This window comes from Setaria italica, chromosome V (genome assembly GCF_000263155.2).
Source record: "Setaria italica strain Yugu1 chromosome V, Setaria_italica_v2.0, whole genome shotgun sequence".
NCBI lineage: Eukaryota > Viridiplantae > Streptophyta > Magnoliopsida > Poales > Poaceae > Setaria > Setaria italica.
The window spans coordinates 3,647,607-3,666,085 of NC_028454.1; the positions used below are offsets into that span (position 1 = coordinate 3,647,607).

The following is an 18,479-nucleotide window of genomic DNA, read 5'->3' on the forward strand; positions in this document are numbered from 1 at the left end:
TGTGGTCCACCATGTAGCCACAAACGATCATGGCACTTGTCTTCTTTCCTGCTACGGTAATCTGATTTCAGTTCAACTAAATTTTAACTTTGACCTTCCAGAGGGATGATGGTTTTATCCAAACACATCAAGATGGGCAGGTTTTTCTATAATTTCACACATCAAGTGGATTTAAAGATCTTGATGAGTTATCGAGAGAAACTATGAGACTAATTTGAAGTAGAAAATAAAATAAACATGTAGATAATGTGGAATGAGGACTCGGCAATTAGAAGCTCTTGCTATTTTCTACATGTAAGCTGTTAACTGTAATTGTTTTTTCGGTGATCCCATCTGTTACTGGAACCTAGGCCTGGTTCACTGCTTTCGATATTAGCAGAAGGCAAACCTTTACTCTAAAATCCTGTTGCTAATTTTAGGCTGGGAGAGCTCTTTAAATTGATTCGATTTTTTTTACCAGGTTCAGCCTTGTGTCTTCTACTAGCCCTTGCATTGTATTGCCATACAAGTGTTCATACTGGTGTCTAGTCATGCTTCATAGGACTAGTATCTTTTTATAACTTGCTTTCATTGTCAGACTACCATGCTGAAATTTGTTTCACTGGTCAAGCCCGTTTGGCACACAGGTCACAAAACTGTTATATTATGCATGTTCAGGAGTGGCCTGTGGCTAAGGGCATCTATGCAAGGATGATCCTTTTTATGCTAGTGCCAGTAATTTGGATGATTTGTGGTGATGAAGCATTTGAGTTATCCACATACGAGCCTTCATTGTTTATGTTTTATTTTAGTGATTAGTCAAAGGGGTGTGGGAGATGAGTGCTGGATGTTCAGCAGTGTCCTTTTGTTTCTATGCTGCAATTACTACTAATGTCCAGCTCTCCTGGAATTCTAAAAATTTCCAGCTATCCTCACTTTAGGATGACCATATATTTTGTGCTCATGTGGCTTTTTGGAAAGGAACCTGCCAAATGTAGCTGATCAATTTGGCATGATGTATTTGCAATGTCCCAAAGGTTTGTTTTCACTTTTCTTTTTCTGTACTTTGCAGAATGTAGATTCGAACCAACATGCTCTTGAAATTGCAAATATGGTGTGCATGTTCTTTATGACCTAGATCCTTGCCCATTGACTTTTGTTGAAACACTGAATGTAATGAGGTGCAGGTCATAAGTAGCGAAACATAACGGTTGATTTGAACAAAGAGGTCAATGTAGCAGGCCAGTTGGTGTTCAGATATTGCATACCCCTCCAGAGTATATCAGGTGTTCTCAGATCATGCCTCCACCCTCCAGCACATCAAACATGCCCAGCTAGGTAATGTTGGCCAGTGGCCACAAGGTGCAAGGAGCAGCCAGTACAAGTAGGTGTCTGTTGGATTGTATTCTTAACTTGTGATGAGGTACTATTGGGAAACTTTATTTTTAAACATGCAGTGAGGTATTCTTAGTTACAGCTTTGGTGTTTATCGGTAAGGTCTGGAACGGTTAATAATTTAGCAGCGTTTAATTCATTTGTTATGAGCAGATTGATTCCACCACTAACCGTCCTGAGTGTCATCCTCTCATTTCTCCTGTCAGATTTAGTTTTGGAATCGACAGTCAGATAAATTCGTTTTTCTTCTTTGGCTTCACTGACATGATTCACAAATAGGCACTTTAATGCAAATATTATGATATGGAGGGAGTACAAAGTTAGGACATCAACTGTTTATGTTTGAACAAACAAGATAATCAAAGAACCACAATTACACATCAACTGTTTTGCAGAAAGAATAGGAAAAAATAAATCTACATGCAGGCCGGTTTTGGACGACAAGGATCCTTATTTGGAATGGAAAAAAAATCACCTCAAATCCTCCAATAAATATGGATGATAGATTCGAGGTGATTATCATGTATGAGTAAGAAGATACATAAAATTACTTAACAGTGCTGATTAACATTGGAAATTGCAAAACAATTATCTTTTGACTAAAAGTTTCTGGCTGGTGTTTCAGTTGTTGGTTAAATGGAACTCTGAGGACCATCAGAGCAAATCCATACTCATGATTTTCATGGTAGGTATGTTCATGCATCTTTCTGAACATATGAGAATTAATTATTCTAGTTATATTGCTACAAACTTCAGAAGCATAATGATGCTTTTGAGGCCATTGAACCACTGTCTCCCACAGTTTCTCTCCTAATCTGTTTATATTCAGAAAGCTAGAGCTCAGTTTCTTTAGCCGTTTCTAGTTGATAATTTGATATCCTGTAGTATTACAATCAACTTAGCAGTTTACAGAAAAATACATGGAAGGCGGTATCCTGTGGTTACAATCACCTAATCTGTTTGATTTTATATTTTTCTCCAAGTTGGAGATTGCTGCATCTGTGTTTGTCCTGACTTTTTTTTTTCAACTCAATCATAGCTACATTTCAAACGATCAAGGAATTCCAAATTTTGGTTACAGTTTGGAACTACTATTTATATCATGCTATGCTGCTGTGTCAAATTAGATCTGCCTATCTGAAAACCTATTGCATGATGCAGGAACCTGTTGATATGCAAAAAACAGTGAAATCGTGAATTGCTCCTAGAGCCACTCTATGGTCACAGTTATACTTTGGGCAAAAGTAAATTGGGTGTCTCAATTCTTCCCACAATCCCACAATTACTGGAGCTGAAAATTTACATGGTTTTTGAGGTGATTCATATTCTTCAGCAAGCGCAAGCTATGCACTACAAGAACTACAAAAGTTGCTGACAATGTGCATATTGTGCTAACAGAATCAGAAATTTTCAGAGGTTACAAGCTAAAGCTTTCCCTGAGACTTTACAATTGCCTGTCTTAGTATGGTTAACAGGGCCTGTAAACCCTCATGCTGTGAACGTGACCACTTACAGGGGCAGTATGTCAACAGTGTCGTGCCACTGCCAGAACACGTACCAGGCAGGGTCGTGTGGCGGCGCGGGTTCCCGATGCCGCTGTGGTACAGTGGATTGCTGGGTTGCTGCTGAAGAGATCCGGCTTCTGAAAACCCGGCGCCAGCGCACACAGCAGCATATGCCCCGGCTCATGGAACGCCCCGACTAGAGAAACCATAGCACTGGAAATTGGATGACCTGGAGGGTTGGGACTGCTCTAATGCCATCAACTCAAACGGGCCTGCACGGTTACCGGTGCTAGTCAATGGAGGTATGTTGTCAGCACTCAGGAGCTACGAAAAATGTTAACTGTACCGATGCCATGGACATAGTTTAGATGGCCCTTAAGGTCTGAACCCAAGCAGCGCAACTATGTTAACTATGCGGAGCGAAGTATAGGATGTCGATTGGATATGCTAAACGTCTGAAGATTTTACTAAAGTGATGTAGTGACCAAACACATCTGCAATGCAATATCCCACCATTTTCGAGCAGTCAGCCTCACAAAGGGTGGATTCCACTAGCTTTGCATGAAAGAAATCAGGGAACTATGGCTACCTATCTTGGCTGATCATAGGTTGCATGTTTATATATGGGAGTTCCAAACAACTCCAGATAGATTACAAGTCCTAGTTGGTTAGAGTCCGATTCCATTGTGTAGAGATACATCTTGTAGATAAACTAAACCATCTGTCCTATCTATAATGGAACCAGAATCTAGAACCAACCCTATGCATACACAGGACTTTCGGTTACAGAAGATATTATATCTCTAACATTGCAAAGTTGATCGGAGGCATCTTCGTTTGCTTACTCAGTTGGCTACAGTAGTTGGTATGTGACACTGCCCCCCACGCTTCTCTTTTATGGCCCTTGATACTCACGGAAAGAACAATCATCAGTGCTCCCAGATTCTTCAGTATTTTACATATTTCCTTTCTTTTCTTTTTGGCAAGGAAGCTTTCTATGTTGTCTGAGATGTAAAAGGGGTTTTGTATAGTCTATTGTAATCTAAATCTATCATCTTTCCACTGGCGTAACTACAGAATATGAGAAATTTTACTTGACTGGCTCGAATTTAAAAGACAAGAAACTGTTGGTCTTATTTTTTTGGATGGTAGAGAATCAGATACTTCGTCTGCTGCTTGGTCACCCCGGGTAGCAAAGCGAAAAGGACGAACACTCAGTCAGTAACTGATCATGGCAACTGAAAACGCAGTGGGGGCTGGGAAGCTGTGCTGTGGTGGGTTGGAGCAAAAGTCATCAGGGAGGCATTGTGGAAACGCTTTTGCTCATGTGCCGGGTTACTGATTAGTGTAGCTCACATCTCCGGTGTGGAGCTCCTTTGCCACCAAACCATCATCATCCGTGTGATCGGATCGCCGTCTCTGATCCAGCGCGGTGAGGAAAGAAACAATCATCGCCATGGATCCCAATACGATGGAAGATAATTTAAAACGATTGCGGATTGCTATCAGTGCGAAAGATGGAGGAGGAATTGTTCTTGGGGGCAGTGCCGTTGTTGCGAGGAAACTAGTTCTCTTCGCTGGGGAGATGAAACGTGAAAGCTTAGCTACCAGAAAGGAGTCACACTCACTAAAGGCAAGGCTATCTGATACGTTGCCTGAAAATGACTTGCCCGGCCTTTGGCTACCAGACACCGACACCATCAGGTGTAACCTGCATTTTGTTTATTGTTTTCTACGAAGCACGTATGTGGTTAAAGGGTGGAATTCTTGACACGGCATAGGTTTTTGGCTTTATGATCGATCCATCACTTTCCTTGAAATACTTCCATCATGAAGGTATGCTGCTCATCATCAGCAACCACTTCAAGTTGTTTAGTGCACTCACCGACAGAAATGCAACCTTTTATAGAAAAAAAATGAGAGAAGAAAGAGCCATATTTTTTTGCTAGTAAAGCAAAATCACTGAAGCCAAAGTGCATAATGAAAGTGAAAGCAAGGCTCCATTTCCACCAGTGATGAAATCGTCACTCAGACCGCACTGCGGCTGCCTGCACATATTCCATTCCTCGGCACCAAGCAATCTCTCCTGCAAAACAATTCAGTTTCCACGACATTGATCTGGAGATGGTCTCGGGCAGACACGCGGCCGACCGTGCCGCGACGGCGACGACCGAAACGAATCCCCACGGGAGAAGCTTCCATCCGCCATGATCCCGTTCGAAAGCGACGCAGAGCCACTGCTCCAAGAGAGCCATAAAGAGGCCAACCAGTCGTCAGACTCGGAGCCCAGGTGAATCCGATTCTGTCAAAAAGCGAGGCTCGACTCCAGCTACAAATGGTGCCCATCCTGCCGGTACCTATCAGCCCCCATCCGAACCGGCCCGGACTCGAACACTGAGCTGGTCGTGTGGGCGGCGCCAATGGTGAACACCGGGCGCTTCGTCATCCTCGTCCTCGCCTACCGCTTCCTGGTACCCCTCCTCTCAGCTGAACCGGACCACACCACCACCAGAGAGGTAGTGCTACTGTTGGATTGGATTGCCACACTTGATTGCAACTGCAAGAGCTGAAGTTGCTTGCAGCCCCTAGCTTAGGATTTTGCTTGATTTTTCAATCAGACTTGTTGAATTATGCATGCTGATCAATCGATGGTGTTGGCGATTCAGTCGTATGTCGTCTACATGGGGAGCCCGTCGGGCGGCGGCGGCGGCGGCGGCCTGGAGGTGATGCAGGCGGACCACCTGCAGATGCTGTCGTCCATCGTCCCCGGCGACGAGCAGGGGAGGGTGGCGCTGACGCAGAGCTACCACCACGCGTTCGAGGGCTTCGCCGCCGCGCTCACTGAGGAGGAGGCCGCCGCGCTCTCCGGTGAGGCTCCGCCGTTCCTGGTCGATTTTTTTCATAAGGAAAAGCATTTGTTTTTCTTTAGTCCCGAAAAGCTTTGCTGGTCGAATTGTATCTTTCCTTGCAATGATCGTGCGCGAGCGAAGCATCGATGGCGACTTGGTTTTGGATGGACCTGTCCGATCTTTGATTTCTCGCGTTCTTGGCAGGGCACGAGCGGGTGGTGTCGGTGTTCAAGGACCGCGCGCTGCAGCTGCACACGACGCGCTCCTGGGACTTCCTCGAGGTGCAGTCCGGGCTCCGCTCCGGCCGCCTCGGCCGCCGCGCGTCCGGCGATGTCATCATCGGCATCATCGATACGGGTGTCTGGCCGGAGTCGCCGAGCTTCGACGACGCCGGGATGCGGGAGGTGCCGGCGCGGTGGCGCGGCGTGTGCATGGAAGGCCCCGACTTCAACAAGAGCAGCTGCAACAAGTACCAACACTTGCTTGCATCATCCTCTGCATTTTTTTTGTAAAGAAACTTCTGTCTGAATACAGATAAAACGTGTGTGTGTCTGCCATGCGCCGCTATCGCCTGTCGCATGCAGGAAGCTCATCGGCGCCCGGTACTACAGCGTGCAGCCCGAGTCGGCGTCGAACTCGAACACCCCCCGCGCCGTGGCGGCGACGGGCTCGCCGCGGGACACCGTGGGCCACGGCACGCACACGGCGTCGACGGCGGCCGGCGCGGAGGTGGCGGACGCGGACTTCTACGGGCTGGCCCGGGGCGCGGCCAAGGGCGGCGCGCCGGCGAGCCGGGTGGCCGTGTACCGCGCTTGCTCGCTGGGCGGGTGCTCGTCGTCCGCCGTGCTCAAGGCCGTCGACGACGCGGTGGCCGACGGCGTGGACGTGATCTCCATCTCCATCGGCATGAGCTCCGCGTTCCAGTCTGACTTCCTAAGCGACCCCATCGCGCTGGGCGCGCTCCACGCGCACCAGCGCGGCGTGCTGGTGGTCTGCTCCGGCGGCAACGACGGGCCCAACCCCTACACCGTCGTCAACTCCGCACCGTGGCTCCTCACCGTCGCCGCCTCCTCCATCGACCGCTCATTCCAGTCCACCATCGCGCTCGGCAACGGCGCGGTCGTGAAGGGAGTGGCGATAAACTTCTCCAACCAGAGCCTCAGCGGCGGGCAGTACCCCCTGGTGTTCGGGGCCCAGGCGGCCGCCCGCTACGCGCCGGTCGCCGAGGCGAGCAACTGCTACCCTGGGTCGCTGGACGCGCAGAAGGTGGCCGGGAAGATCGTGGTGTGCGTGAGCACGGACCCGATGGTGTCGCGGCGGGTGAAGAAGCTGGTGGCCGAGGGGTCGGGCGCCAGGGGGCTCGTGCTCATCAACGACGCCGAGAAGGACGTGCCGTTCGTCGCCGGCGGATTCGCCCTGTCCCAGGTCGGCACCGACGCCGGTGCGCAGATCCTCGAGTACATCAACTCCACAAAGTGAGCAGGCTAAGAAGCAGCCGTGACAAGATCATTCTTTTTTTTAACGGCGGAAGGAATCTGACTGACCGTTGGTCTCTTGAGAATTCAGGGATCCGACGGCGGTGATCCTCCCGACCGAGGACGTCAAGGACTTCAAGCCGGCGCCGGTGGTGGCGTCCTTCTCGGCGCGTGGGCCCGGCATGACAGAGTCGATCCTCAAGGTAATTTCCTCAGCAGAGCCGTTTGCACTTTGATCGTGTCCTGACTGACACGTCGTGCCGCGCTCTGATCTTTGGCGGCAGCCTGACCTGATGGCGCCCGGCGTGAGCATCCTGGCCGCCACGATCCCGTCCGCGGACACCGACGACGTCCCGCCCGGCAGGAAGCCCTCGGCCTACGCCATCAAGTCCGGCACCTCCATGGCCTGCCCGCACGTCGCCGGCGCCGCCGCCTTCGTCAAGTCGGCGCACCCGGGCTGGACGCCGTCCATGATCCGATCGGCTCTCATGACCACAGGTACAGACTAGACCCAGCAGTAGAGCTGGAGCGCATAGCATTCGCTTCTCAGAAACTTAAATGCTCCTCGCCCGACGCAAACGCAGCGACGACGATGAACAACCTCGGGAAGCCGCTGGCGAGCAGCACGGGCGCGGCGGCGACGGGGCACGACATGGGCGCCGGGGAGATGAGCCCGCTGCGCGCGCTCAGCCCGGGCCTGGTGTTCGACACCACCACGCACGACTACCTCAACTTCCTCTGCTACTACGGCTACAAGGAGCAGATCGTCCGCAAGGTCTCCGGCGACGCGCGCTTCTCCTGCCCGGCGGGGGCGCCCTCGCCGGACCTCATCGCGTCGGGGGTCAACTACCCGTCCATCTCCGTGCCGCGCCTCCGGAGGGGGAGGCCGGCCACCGTGACGCGCACCGCCATCAACGTGGGGGCCACGAACGCGACGTACGCGGCCGCCGTCGAGGCGCCGCCGGGCGTCACGGTGCGGGTGTCGCCGGACCGGCTCGTGTTCTCGAGTAGGTGGACGACGGCGAGGTACGAGGTGAGCTTCGACGTGGCCGCCGGCGCGGGCGTCAGCAAGGGCTACGCGCACGGCGCCGTCACCTGGTCGGACGGCGCGCACTCGGTGCGGACGCCGTTCGCGGTCAATGTCCTCTGATCTGATTGGGTGGTTGCCTGGTGGCTTCTTTGTTTGTTTGTTTTTTTGGTTCGTGTGTGTTTGGTAACTTGGTTTTGGCCTTTTGCGTTACACGTAACCCATTTGGGTTACTCCAAAAAACAAAGTGACCCATTTGTATACGGGGAGCAGTGTTTCCCCCTTGTTTTGATAGAAGGGGAATAATTTGAAATTCAGTTTCGTTGAGCAATTTGCGATTATTTACTGACGGATTGTAGGAAGAACCGTGAGTGTTAGAGGGCAAAGTGGTGAAAGATCACTGTTTCGTGTTACACAGTGGCGGAACCGGTGCTGTCATAGTCTCATAGATATATATAGTTCCTATAAAGGATATTTTTATTTTTCAAAAAGCTTATGTTATCACTTCCATATATGCAACAAAAGACTCGTCCCTGAAATCTTTGTACCAACATTAGTCAAAGGTGTCGACAAATTTGCATAACATTTGCGCTATCATTTTCGAAAATTATATGTAACTGTGGAAGTGAGGAAGAAGAAAGAGGCTTAACTAGTTGGTTAGGGGCAAAAATGATATCCATTGCCTTTTCTCTCTCCTTGTTAGCTTGAAATGCTATTTTAATTAAGGTAGTGTCTTCTAGTGAATTTGAGCAAAAGTAGAGTGTCTTTCAACATGTTGCGTTTCAAACGGTGTGCCTCAGCAAATCGACGTCACTTTCCATGACATACTAAATTTTACCATTTCATTTTTATTTCATTTTCTCTTCCCTACATTCTATTGCAAACAACATTGCAGTACCAGAACACTAGAAACTTTTGTGATTCAACCACACAAAATTCAATGACATTTCAAATCCATGCATAGTTCAAAAATTCAAATTAGAAATCCAGACACAACATACACGCAGACAACCACTCGTGTTGGAGGGAAGGGGGTGCTCCATGGATGCGTTGGCAGTAGCCCCCCACCCTCCCATCAAGAATATCTATCGTGGTGCGGACCACCTTCTCCCCTTCATAACGGTTACTAGGTGGTGACATTGGTAACAGAGAACCATCGCAGCTTGTTCCTCCTTACCATCTTGCGCGAGTGTGTTGGCTGCAAGAGAGGTTAGGTGTGTCATGTTTCATGGTGTGGGTCTATCTTCACAGCTGAGAGTCCAGGAAGTTTGAGGGGGCAAAGCCCAATTAGTAACCAGCGGGTGCATATGCACCGGGGATAAAATTGTAAAATTAGTACTAACCATTCCATATTCACCTCATATGCACTCAGTCAAAAATCATGCACCCACAACAACCGAGCCGAGAAAACAAGCTAGCAGCCCAAAACGAATGTATATTCCTGTTGTACCCTATCCAATTCCTATTATCATTCCGTTTACTGTGCTTAGCCCATCAATGCTTAATTCTCTTTCGAGCAAAGCATTCAATTTGGAACATTACATAATATTTTGGTGTGTTTGTCGAGATAGTTGGATTAGAGTTGAGAATTGGGGTTTTAGAAAACTGAAGTGAAATTGTAAATTGCAACGAAATATTGATATTTAGTCATTATTTTTTTTCTACAAACCGAGCATATCTTATCCGGTTAGAATCATGGTGACGAAACATATTTGCCTAGGTTTGAGTCTACGATCATGGCTAACAACTCTTTGAGTGACAGGTAAACATATATTTCGAAAAATTTCACTGTACATGTATTTTCCCCCAAACGCTTTTTTATCACTTCCATATATATCCCACGAGGACCCATGACCCATCCCTGAAAAGTTGAGTTAAATGCCCAACATTGGTCAAAAGGTCTCAATCATTTGTGTTCATATATCCGGAAAACTGGAGCTTCTTGGACTGCTTCCAGGGTTCCCTGCAAACCAGACACATGCAGCCCTGTAAAATGGCGAACTAGTATGCCATGACACATTACGCAAGCGTGACAGCTACGTATCATATACTTTCATGCGCTACTAGTGTACCGTGACGATTAAAACAAAGTACCTCCTGAGAAAATGGCCAGTATTTGGTGTCATATTTTTGTTTTGGGTTGACACTGACGCCATTTGTTGTAGCCTACTCCATCTCGACCAGTGGCCAGTGCTCCGTTGCCGCAACCTGTGCGCGTCAGTGCGTGTAAAACCGTCGTGCCAAATGCTTCACGCTCGACCGGCGGCAAAGGTGTATCCCAATTCCAAATTATACACAACTCCAAGAAATAGCAGAGGCTAGGAGCTCCAATTGGGTGTGGACAAATAACTTTGGGCCCTTGACATGGGCTTCTTGGAAAGGGAATTGAGATAAACAGATAATGCTACACAAATCGTTCCAAATCAGGACGGAAGGCGATGACATGTTGGCACGTATCTCTGCAGCTTGTTTTCTGCTCCTAATTTTGTGTTTTAGCTGGCTGTATAAACGTACGTGGAGCCCACGAACCAAAAAAAAAACAAATGCCATATATGCAATTATATAAAACTCCCCTCTCCTTTATTCTTTCTAAAACCTAATGTTAATTCTAAGAATAATGTATTATGCACTGTGTATAGCCTTATTGCTGTTTTGTGATTGCTTATGTGTGGAGAGAATATTAGAACATGGTTAGTAGGTGCACGAACCGGGAACGCGAATCCATCCCCTGCACCGGCTGACATGTGGGCCCTGTAAGTAACCACACCGCCAGCCGGTGCTCCACCCTGTCACGTCATGCAGGCCGGCACGACGCGGGCGGGAAGCGGTCGTTAGCCCGCTGATCATTGTTCTCCCGCGTCGCCGCCACGCCTTGTTGAGTTGCCTAATCAGCCAGACCAATCAAGCTAGGACGGCGGAGAGAAGCGGAGCTGATTGCATTTGCGGTAGGTTGGAATTCACAACTTCCAACCCCACCCCAAAACGAATTCGAGATAGAGAGGACGCCGGAGAGCACCAGCGCCGCGCCGAGCGTCTTCTTCGTCCCCGGCGGGCCGGCCTCGTCGACGGCCGTATGCTCCCGGTTGTCGTGATCGAGCACTGACGGCGACGCCGGAGCCGGTGCTGGAGAAGGGGCGCGCCGCTGTGGCTCGGCACATGTCTGCTTCTTGATCTTGGGAGCCGGAGCGCGGCGGCTGTGAGGTGCTGACGACGATGGCGATGGGGGAGCCAGAGCCGGACCGGAGGAGGCTGTACCAGGTGTGGAAAGGAAGCAATGTAAGTCCTGCTGCCTCTCTGCTTCACCAAGGATTTCGGCAAAATCTCTGCGAATTCGCGAGCAGCCTTCTGTTTTTATTTCGAGTCGAGCATTGTTGTGATTTCCTTTCTAACGTAAGTAGTATTGTGGTTAACTGTTGCCGATCATAGAATTTGTAAACTTGATTCAAATAGTAGAGGACGCTAGCCGCCGTTGCTTTAAATCATCAAATGGCAATGACCTTTCTCCTAAAAAAAAATGGCAATGACCCTGGCTGAATTTTTCAGAAATTCCTCTGCGGCGGGCGGCTTATCTTCGGCCCGGACGCGGGGTCCCTGTTCCTATCCACCGTAATGATCGCGAGCCCTCTGGTCGGCCTGTGCTTCCAGTGCGTCACCAAGCTCAACTCCAACAGCTCGGAGAAGCAGGCTCTTGGCATGCCTGTCCTCGTCGCCACCATCCTTCTTGGCCTAGCGGTGAGCCTCCCTCGATCGATCTGCTGAAGGCAGTCTTCCCAACTTGTCTGAACCTGTCAGGATTTCTAATCCCTTCTCTGAATTGGACTGCATTGAATTCCCCTCCATTGGTGCAGGATCTGGCGTTCCTGTTCCTGACGTCGAGCCGGGACCCCGGGATCGTGCCGAGGAACGCGCGCCCGCCGGAGCGCGGCGGCGACGATCCCCCCGCCGACGCCGACGACGTCGCCACGCCGTCCACCGAGTGGGTGATGAGCGCGGCGAACCCGCACCTCCGGCTGCCTCGCACGAGGGATGTTGCCGTCGCCGGCGGGCACGTCGTCCGGGTCAAGTACTGCGACACGTGCCTGCTGTACCGGCCGCCCCGGGCGTCGCACTGCTCCATCTGCAACAACTGCGTCCAGAAGTTCGATCACCACTGCCCATGGGTCGGCCAGTGCATCGGCCTGGTGAGCCAGCCCATCCAAGCTCTCTGACTGATCATGATCAATCCTTGCGATGAAATGAAACTGAAACCGATGAGTTTCTGGGCGCAGCGCAACTACCGGTTCTTCTTCCTCTTCATCTCGACGTCCACGTTCCTGTGCCTCTACGTCTTCGTGCTGTCATGGCTGAACATCGCCGCTCAGAGGGGGAGCCACGGTGGGTCGCTGCTCAAGTCCATGACCGGTGAACCGCTGTCCCTCGTGCTCATCGTCTACACCTTCGTCTCGGCGTGGTTCGTCGGCGGCCTCACCGTGTTCCACGTCTACCTCATGAGCAAAAACCAGGTTGGCTTTCCCAGCGCATTATTGATGCTTGCCAGTCAGATCAGAGATTCAGAAATGGAAGAACTGATGATGATGTTTTTTGTGCAGACGACGTACGAGAACTTCAGGTACCGGTACGACAAGAAGGAGAACCCGTACGACCGGGGCGTGGCGGCCAACATCTCCGAGGTGTTCTGCGCCGGGATGCCGCCGTCGATGAACAAGTTCCGGGCATGGGTGGAGCTGCCGGAGCCGCCGCCACCGGAGGCGTTCGACGGCGGGCCGCTCTCTTCGAGGAGCAAGATCGACCTCGTTGGACCGAACGAGAATAAGATCGACCTGGAAATGGGGCAGCACAAGGGCGCCGGCGGCGTTCCGGCGATCCTGCACGGGCTGCAATACGCGGAGATGGAGAGGGACGGTGTCAGCGTGCACGTCAAGGATCGGCAGTCTGCGGAGGCGCCGGACCCGTTCACGATCCCGGAGGCGGCGCCGCGACACGACGGCGAAGCTGAGTGAGGTAGTGAGTGGCTACTATCGATGACAAAGTGGCAGCATTCGTTGGGATTTTGGAACGGTGATCGTCGTGTGTAATGGTATAAAACTGCAACGACGACCTTTTTGGGCACTGGGACTGGGAACTTGACAGTCTGAAATTGGGACGCTCAGTTTAACTTGTCAGGTCTGCCGTGACCTGATGTTGTTTCCATGGAATTGCACAGGAGATGCACGTACTGTTGTGGAGGTTGGTTGTCAGGCCTTTTTCCCGCTGCTTCGGAATGTAACTGATTTCGTGTAAGAATGATAGAAAATCATCTTTGTTTGTGCGTTGTGGAGTGGTGAGTCGGTAGGAGCACTTCTGATGTTTTTTTTTTCTTTTCACTGTAAGTGGACGAGCTACCGACACTCTGAAAAAGCTTCGTTTGCTTTTTCCTCACACGCTGTTGAAATTAACTATTCTGAAGATTATTTTGATCTTTGCTTCATTAGAAAGGGAGCTGGAAGTGAGGCTTGGATCAGTCAATGTTGGCAGCTCGATTTAAGGTCTTGTTTGGCGGAGCTTCCAGAGCTAATTTTATGTTGAATCAAGCAGGAGCCTTGCCAAACAATTTATGCTAGAGAATCAAAGAGAATCACTTTCAGTCACAGAATCACTCCTCTCAAAGAATCAACTCTCATAGAGAATCAGAATCAAATGTAACTCTACCAAACATGCTCTAAAAATAAGATCCAAGAATCTCACAATAAGACATGATCGAACATAGGATCCGACTATGTTTGGTTTAGGTTAAAAAAAAGTCCATTTCAGTTCCTTCGCCAATCCACTTTATCCGCTTAACTCGCGAACAAAATATCTAATTAGATTTATCTTTTTTTCCTTCTCGTACAATTTTAGTTTTGATTTCAGGTTTTGTTTTAACATGATGCCATACGATAATAAAATACTTTAGAGCCTCTTGTATGCCCGGCAATCATTAATCCCGTCTCAAAGACCTCAAAACTTTAAAATCTCACCGGAGCTTGCCATCAGTGTATTGTTCACACGTTGGTCCCCTGAAAAATCATAGTTTTTTTCCCCCAAGGAAATCTAATAGATTTTTCAGGCAGCCAGTATAAAAAGAAGTGTGTAAAAGAATACAAGACGGATCGGCATCCCACTGATAATGTGTCAATTGATCTCAACCACAAAGTTATGACCGCCCTGAGCCCGTGACCTACTAAAATCCTGATTCTATTACCAATTCAGATTGGACAGATGCATTTTTGACGAACCAGGGTAGTAATATCTGCAGCAAAATATTCTAGCAATGTGGTCCATCTGGACCTGCACATATGTATCTCTTTCACCAACGTTCATGTTTAATCCACTATAGATGATAGTCTTTCCCTTGGCATATTGTTCTCCGAAGACCACAATGCGTAGGGATATTCATGGCCACACACTTGGCAACATCCTGGCCAGTACCTCAGAAATCATTCATGGGTTTTTTTCTCTAAAAAATACTCACATTATCACAATTTCCTTTTTTTTTTTGCGAAGATCACATTTCACAATTTTCTCTCTTGTTTCAAGGACTAATACAGTGCCACTCCTGGTACAAGATTAATTAGGACGCACATCTCATTTAAAATTATCTTGAGATGCCTGGCTGTATATATATGCTCCCTAAACAAGAGCAAGAACATGGTTTTCGAAAAAGTAAAAAAAAAATCTCGTTTGGCAAAGAAAAATCATGCATTCGGCATGAAAAAAAATGCTGCAAGCAGGAAAGAAAAAACAAGAGGCTGGAAGATTTTCAGAAATAACAACAGCAATAACGAGAAGTTGCAAAAGGGAGGGGAAAAAAAATAGAAAATCAGAGAGAAAGAGACGGGGAAAGCGTGCGGCTAGATTGGGCTCGGCTACACATGGCGCGCGCCGATTAGAAGCCCAGGATTACACCTCATCGCCACCTTATCGCCCCATCCCCATGTAGCTAGCGACAGCGGCAGCATATACCCCCAGCGCCCCCAACTCAGCTCGCTCCCGCTGCCCAGCGCTCGCCGAGCCACACGTCGCCGCCGGCACCAATGGCCTCCGCTGCCATGGAGCTCTCCCTCCTCAACCCCGCCGCAATGCACCACCACCGCGGGGTGTCCGCCAAGACCTCCGCGGGCCTGCCCCTCGCCCGCCGCTCCGTGGTCCGGTTCCGCGTGTCCGCCTCCGCCGCGACCCCCGCCGCGCCGCCCAAGGCCTCGGGCCCCAAGAAGCGGGGCAAGACGGAGATCCAGGAGACGCTGCTCACGCCGCGGTTCTACACCACCGACTTCGACGAGATGGAGCGCCTCTTCAACGCCGAGATCAACAAGCAGCTCAACCAGGCGGAGTTCGACGCGCTGCTGCAGGAGTTCAAGACGGACTACAACCAGACCCACTTCGTGCGCAACCCCGAGTTCAAGGCCGCCGCAGACAAGATGGACGGCCCGCTCCGCCAGATCTTCGTCGAGTTCCTCGAGCGCTCCTGCACCGCCGAGTTCTCGGGGTTCCTCCTCTACAAGGAGCTCGGCCGCAGGCTCAAGGTCCGTCTCGTTCCTGCTTCCTCTGCTTTGCGCTCATTTCTGGGTGGACATTTCCACGAGCATCTGGTGGGCGCGCACTGACGTTCCGTTTCTCTGCAGAAAACCAACCCGGTGGTGGCCGAGATCTTCTCGCTCATGTCCAGGGACGAAGCGCGCCATGCTGGGTACGTATCTTATCCGCTTTCATCGTACAATGCGCGCAATCAGGAGCCAAATAATGCATTCTTGCATGATTAGGAAGTAGAATTGCCTGCCTTTCTCATGAAAACTTATGCTTTTTAGCGAGACTGTCGATGCCCCTACCTCAGTTTGATAAGTAATGTACTGATTCTAAGTTTGCAGACATAACTAAGTTTACATGCGCATAAAAAAAATACTCATGTTCAATGATGTAGTCAGCAACTTGCCCCTGTTCTGTCAGTAGTAGTTAGGCCAATGCATTGTGGGTTGCTTCCAGCAACTGTTGATAAGCGTTCTGTAAAAATTCAGCCGTGCATGTTGTCCTTTTGGTGTCCAATTTGAGGTTTTAGGAGTACTGACGAGCGCATAAGAAATTCAGCTGAAATTTTCTTGTGGTTTGCGCTTTCTAGGTTCTTGAACAAGGGTCTATCTGACTTCAACTTGGCACTGGACCTGGGGTTCCTGACCAAGGCTAGGAAATACACCTTCTTCAAGCCCAAGTTCATCTTCTACGCCACCTACCTGTCCGAGAAGATTGGGTACTGGAGGTACATCACCATCTTCAGGCACCTCAAGGCGAACCCAGAGTACCAGGTGTACCCCATCTTCAAGTACTTCGAGAACTGGTGCCAGGATGAGAACAGGCACGGTGACTTCTTCTCTGCCCTGCTAAAGGCTCAGCCGCAGTTCCTCAATGACTGGAAGGCCAAGCTCTGGTCACGGTTCTTCTGCCTCTCGGTAATTTCAGTCTATTCCTTCATTAAAGGTGGGTTAACTCTGTAAGTTGTTGTTCTCCCCCTTCTGACGATAGTGGTATATGACCTTCTGCAGGTGTATGTGACCATGTACCTAAATGACTGCCAACGCACTGCATTCTATGAGGGAATTGGTTTGGACACCAAGGAATTTGACATGCATGTGATCATTGAGGTGAAAATGAGCTGTCTTTTCTTAACAGTGCCATCGTATCTGCATTTTAGTTGTCACTTAGGCACTTACACTTACTGTGTTTCAGATAATTCTGAACAACTGCTGAACATGGAAATAAGGTCCTTGTAAAATATTAAAGAAAACACATGAACCTTGTTTGATTGTTTCAGCTCTAGTGAGAATTTATGAATTACTTCAGAACTTGTGATATAAATCAAGGCCATTGCTGATAATGTAATGTCTGCCTATCTCTGCAGACCAACCGCACAACAGCAAGGATCTTCCCTGCTGTTCTGGACGTCGAGAACCCTGAATTCAAGAGGAAGCTTGACAGGATGGTTGAGATCAACCAGAAGATCATTGCTATCGGAGAATCTGATGAAATGCCCCTAGTGAAGAACCTGAAGAGGATTCCTCTTGTTGCTGCGCTGGTGTCTGAGATCATTGCTGCCTACCTCATGCCCCCCATTGAGTCAGGCTCAGTCGATTTTGCTGAATTTGAGCCCCAGCTTGTTTACTGATTCTGTAGAAAGATTTAATCCGAATTACTTTCCCCAAAAGACAAGTTGGTGCTTTCTCCCTGAGGGGCTTTGAATGGTGAAACGCTGGATGGTTAAAAGGACCTGCATCTTCTTGTGTTTGTCTGTAAAATATTGAGACTTCGGCAACATAAGGCTCGGCAAGCTTTTGTTGTGAGGCATCTCCATGTAAGTGACAGTGAACTGCATCAGAAGTGAGCGTTCCGGTTTTCCAGCAGAAGGGAGCGTCTGAAGCTGTACTGATATTGAAGCTAATGGCATACAGATCATTAGCTAAAGTCCATTGTATTGTATCACATATGATCTTGGTGAAATTAGTTGCAGCTTCTATTCGCGTACATGTGAATTTGGAACTGTAAGGGTGATAAACGGACCAAGCAGGATTGGCTGATTGTGTAACAATAGAAAATTATGTAACGCATTTGGCTATGAGGCTAATACCATGTGAATTTTTACATATTTCTTTTTAGCAACCTTCTACAATGTACGTGGCAATGTTTAGATGCATTTATAAGAACCTCATGTAACATTGTCATTATTAGAGTAGATTTGATCATCTCATAGGGGAGATCCCCATCCACCTCCCCCTTTCATTTGTTCTCCAAGATTCACGTAGAACCACCCATTTGCATTTTTACAGTTCCGCACTTTATTTTTTAAAACAAACACACACATACATATATTGGCAAAACAGCTTTTTTTTCTTCTACAAATTATGCGGATATGTTTACAGGGGAAAAGAAATAAAACCTCAAGAATCGGTACACGATACTATAACATAAATGGTGAAGTACTCAAAATTTTCCCATCCCAGACCAATTATTTATTGTCTCGAAGCTAATATATATCATCAAAGCGCTTGCAATTTTTTTGGCCATAAGAAACTATATAAAAGAAAATGGAAACTCGTCACTCTTTTTGTTGGCTTCTAAACACAATCAGCTCACACTGGAAACTTAAAGAACTGAGGTGTGTAGCTTCAACATGAAAAATTCCAGCAAATAAAAATTTATACAAATTAAACATGATTCGAAACCTAAACCCTAACAAAAAGGAAAG

The 18,479-nt window shown here is 48.7% G+C and overlaps 3 protein-coding genes across 3 annotated transcripts; all 3 read left to right on the plus strand.

The window, feature by feature from the left end:
- Positions 1-5,152: 5,152 nt before the first annotated feature.
- LOC101772708 (CO(2)-response secreted protease) lies at positions 5,153-8,561 on the plus strand. Its single transcript, XM_004967621.2, has 7 exons — positions 5,153-5,395; positions 5,546-5,747; positions 5,933-6,197; positions 6,313-7,203; positions 7,295-7,406; positions 7,488-7,701; positions 7,788-8,561. Exons 1-7 carry the CDS (start codon positions 5,300-5,302, stop codon positions 8,351-8,353), a joined length of 2,346 nt encoding a protein of 781 aa, XP_004967678.1. The 5' UTR covers positions 5,153-5,299; the 3' UTR covers positions 8,354-8,561.
- A 2,661-nt stretch (positions 8,562-11,222) lies between these two features.
- On the plus strand, positions 11,223-13,648 carry LOC101772299 (probable protein S-acyltransferase 4). Its single transcript, XM_022827064.1, has 5 exons — positions 11,223-11,506; positions 11,774-11,962; positions 12,079-12,411; positions 12,499-12,732; positions 12,820-13,648. Exons 1-5 carry the CDS (start codon positions 11,444-11,446, stop codon positions 13,228-13,230), a joined length of 1,230 nt encoding a protein of 409 aa, XP_022682799.1. The 5' UTR covers positions 11,223-11,443; the 3' UTR covers positions 13,231-13,648.
- Positions 13,649-15,222: 1,574 nt separating this feature from the next.
- LOC101773118 (magnesium-protoporphyrin IX monomethyl ester [oxidative] cyclase, chloroplastic) lies at positions 15,223-17,889 on the plus strand. Its single transcript, XM_004967622.4, has 5 exons — positions 15,223-15,771; positions 15,871-15,935; positions 16,362-16,689; positions 16,783-16,881; positions 17,139-17,889. The coding sequence occupies exons 1-5, from the start codon at positions 15,283-15,285 to the stop codon at positions 17,400-17,402; spliced, it is 1,245 nt and encodes a 414-aa protein (XP_004967679.1). The 5' UTR covers positions 15,223-15,282; the 3' UTR covers positions 17,403-17,889.
- Positions 17,890-18,479: the final 590 nt, after the last annotated feature.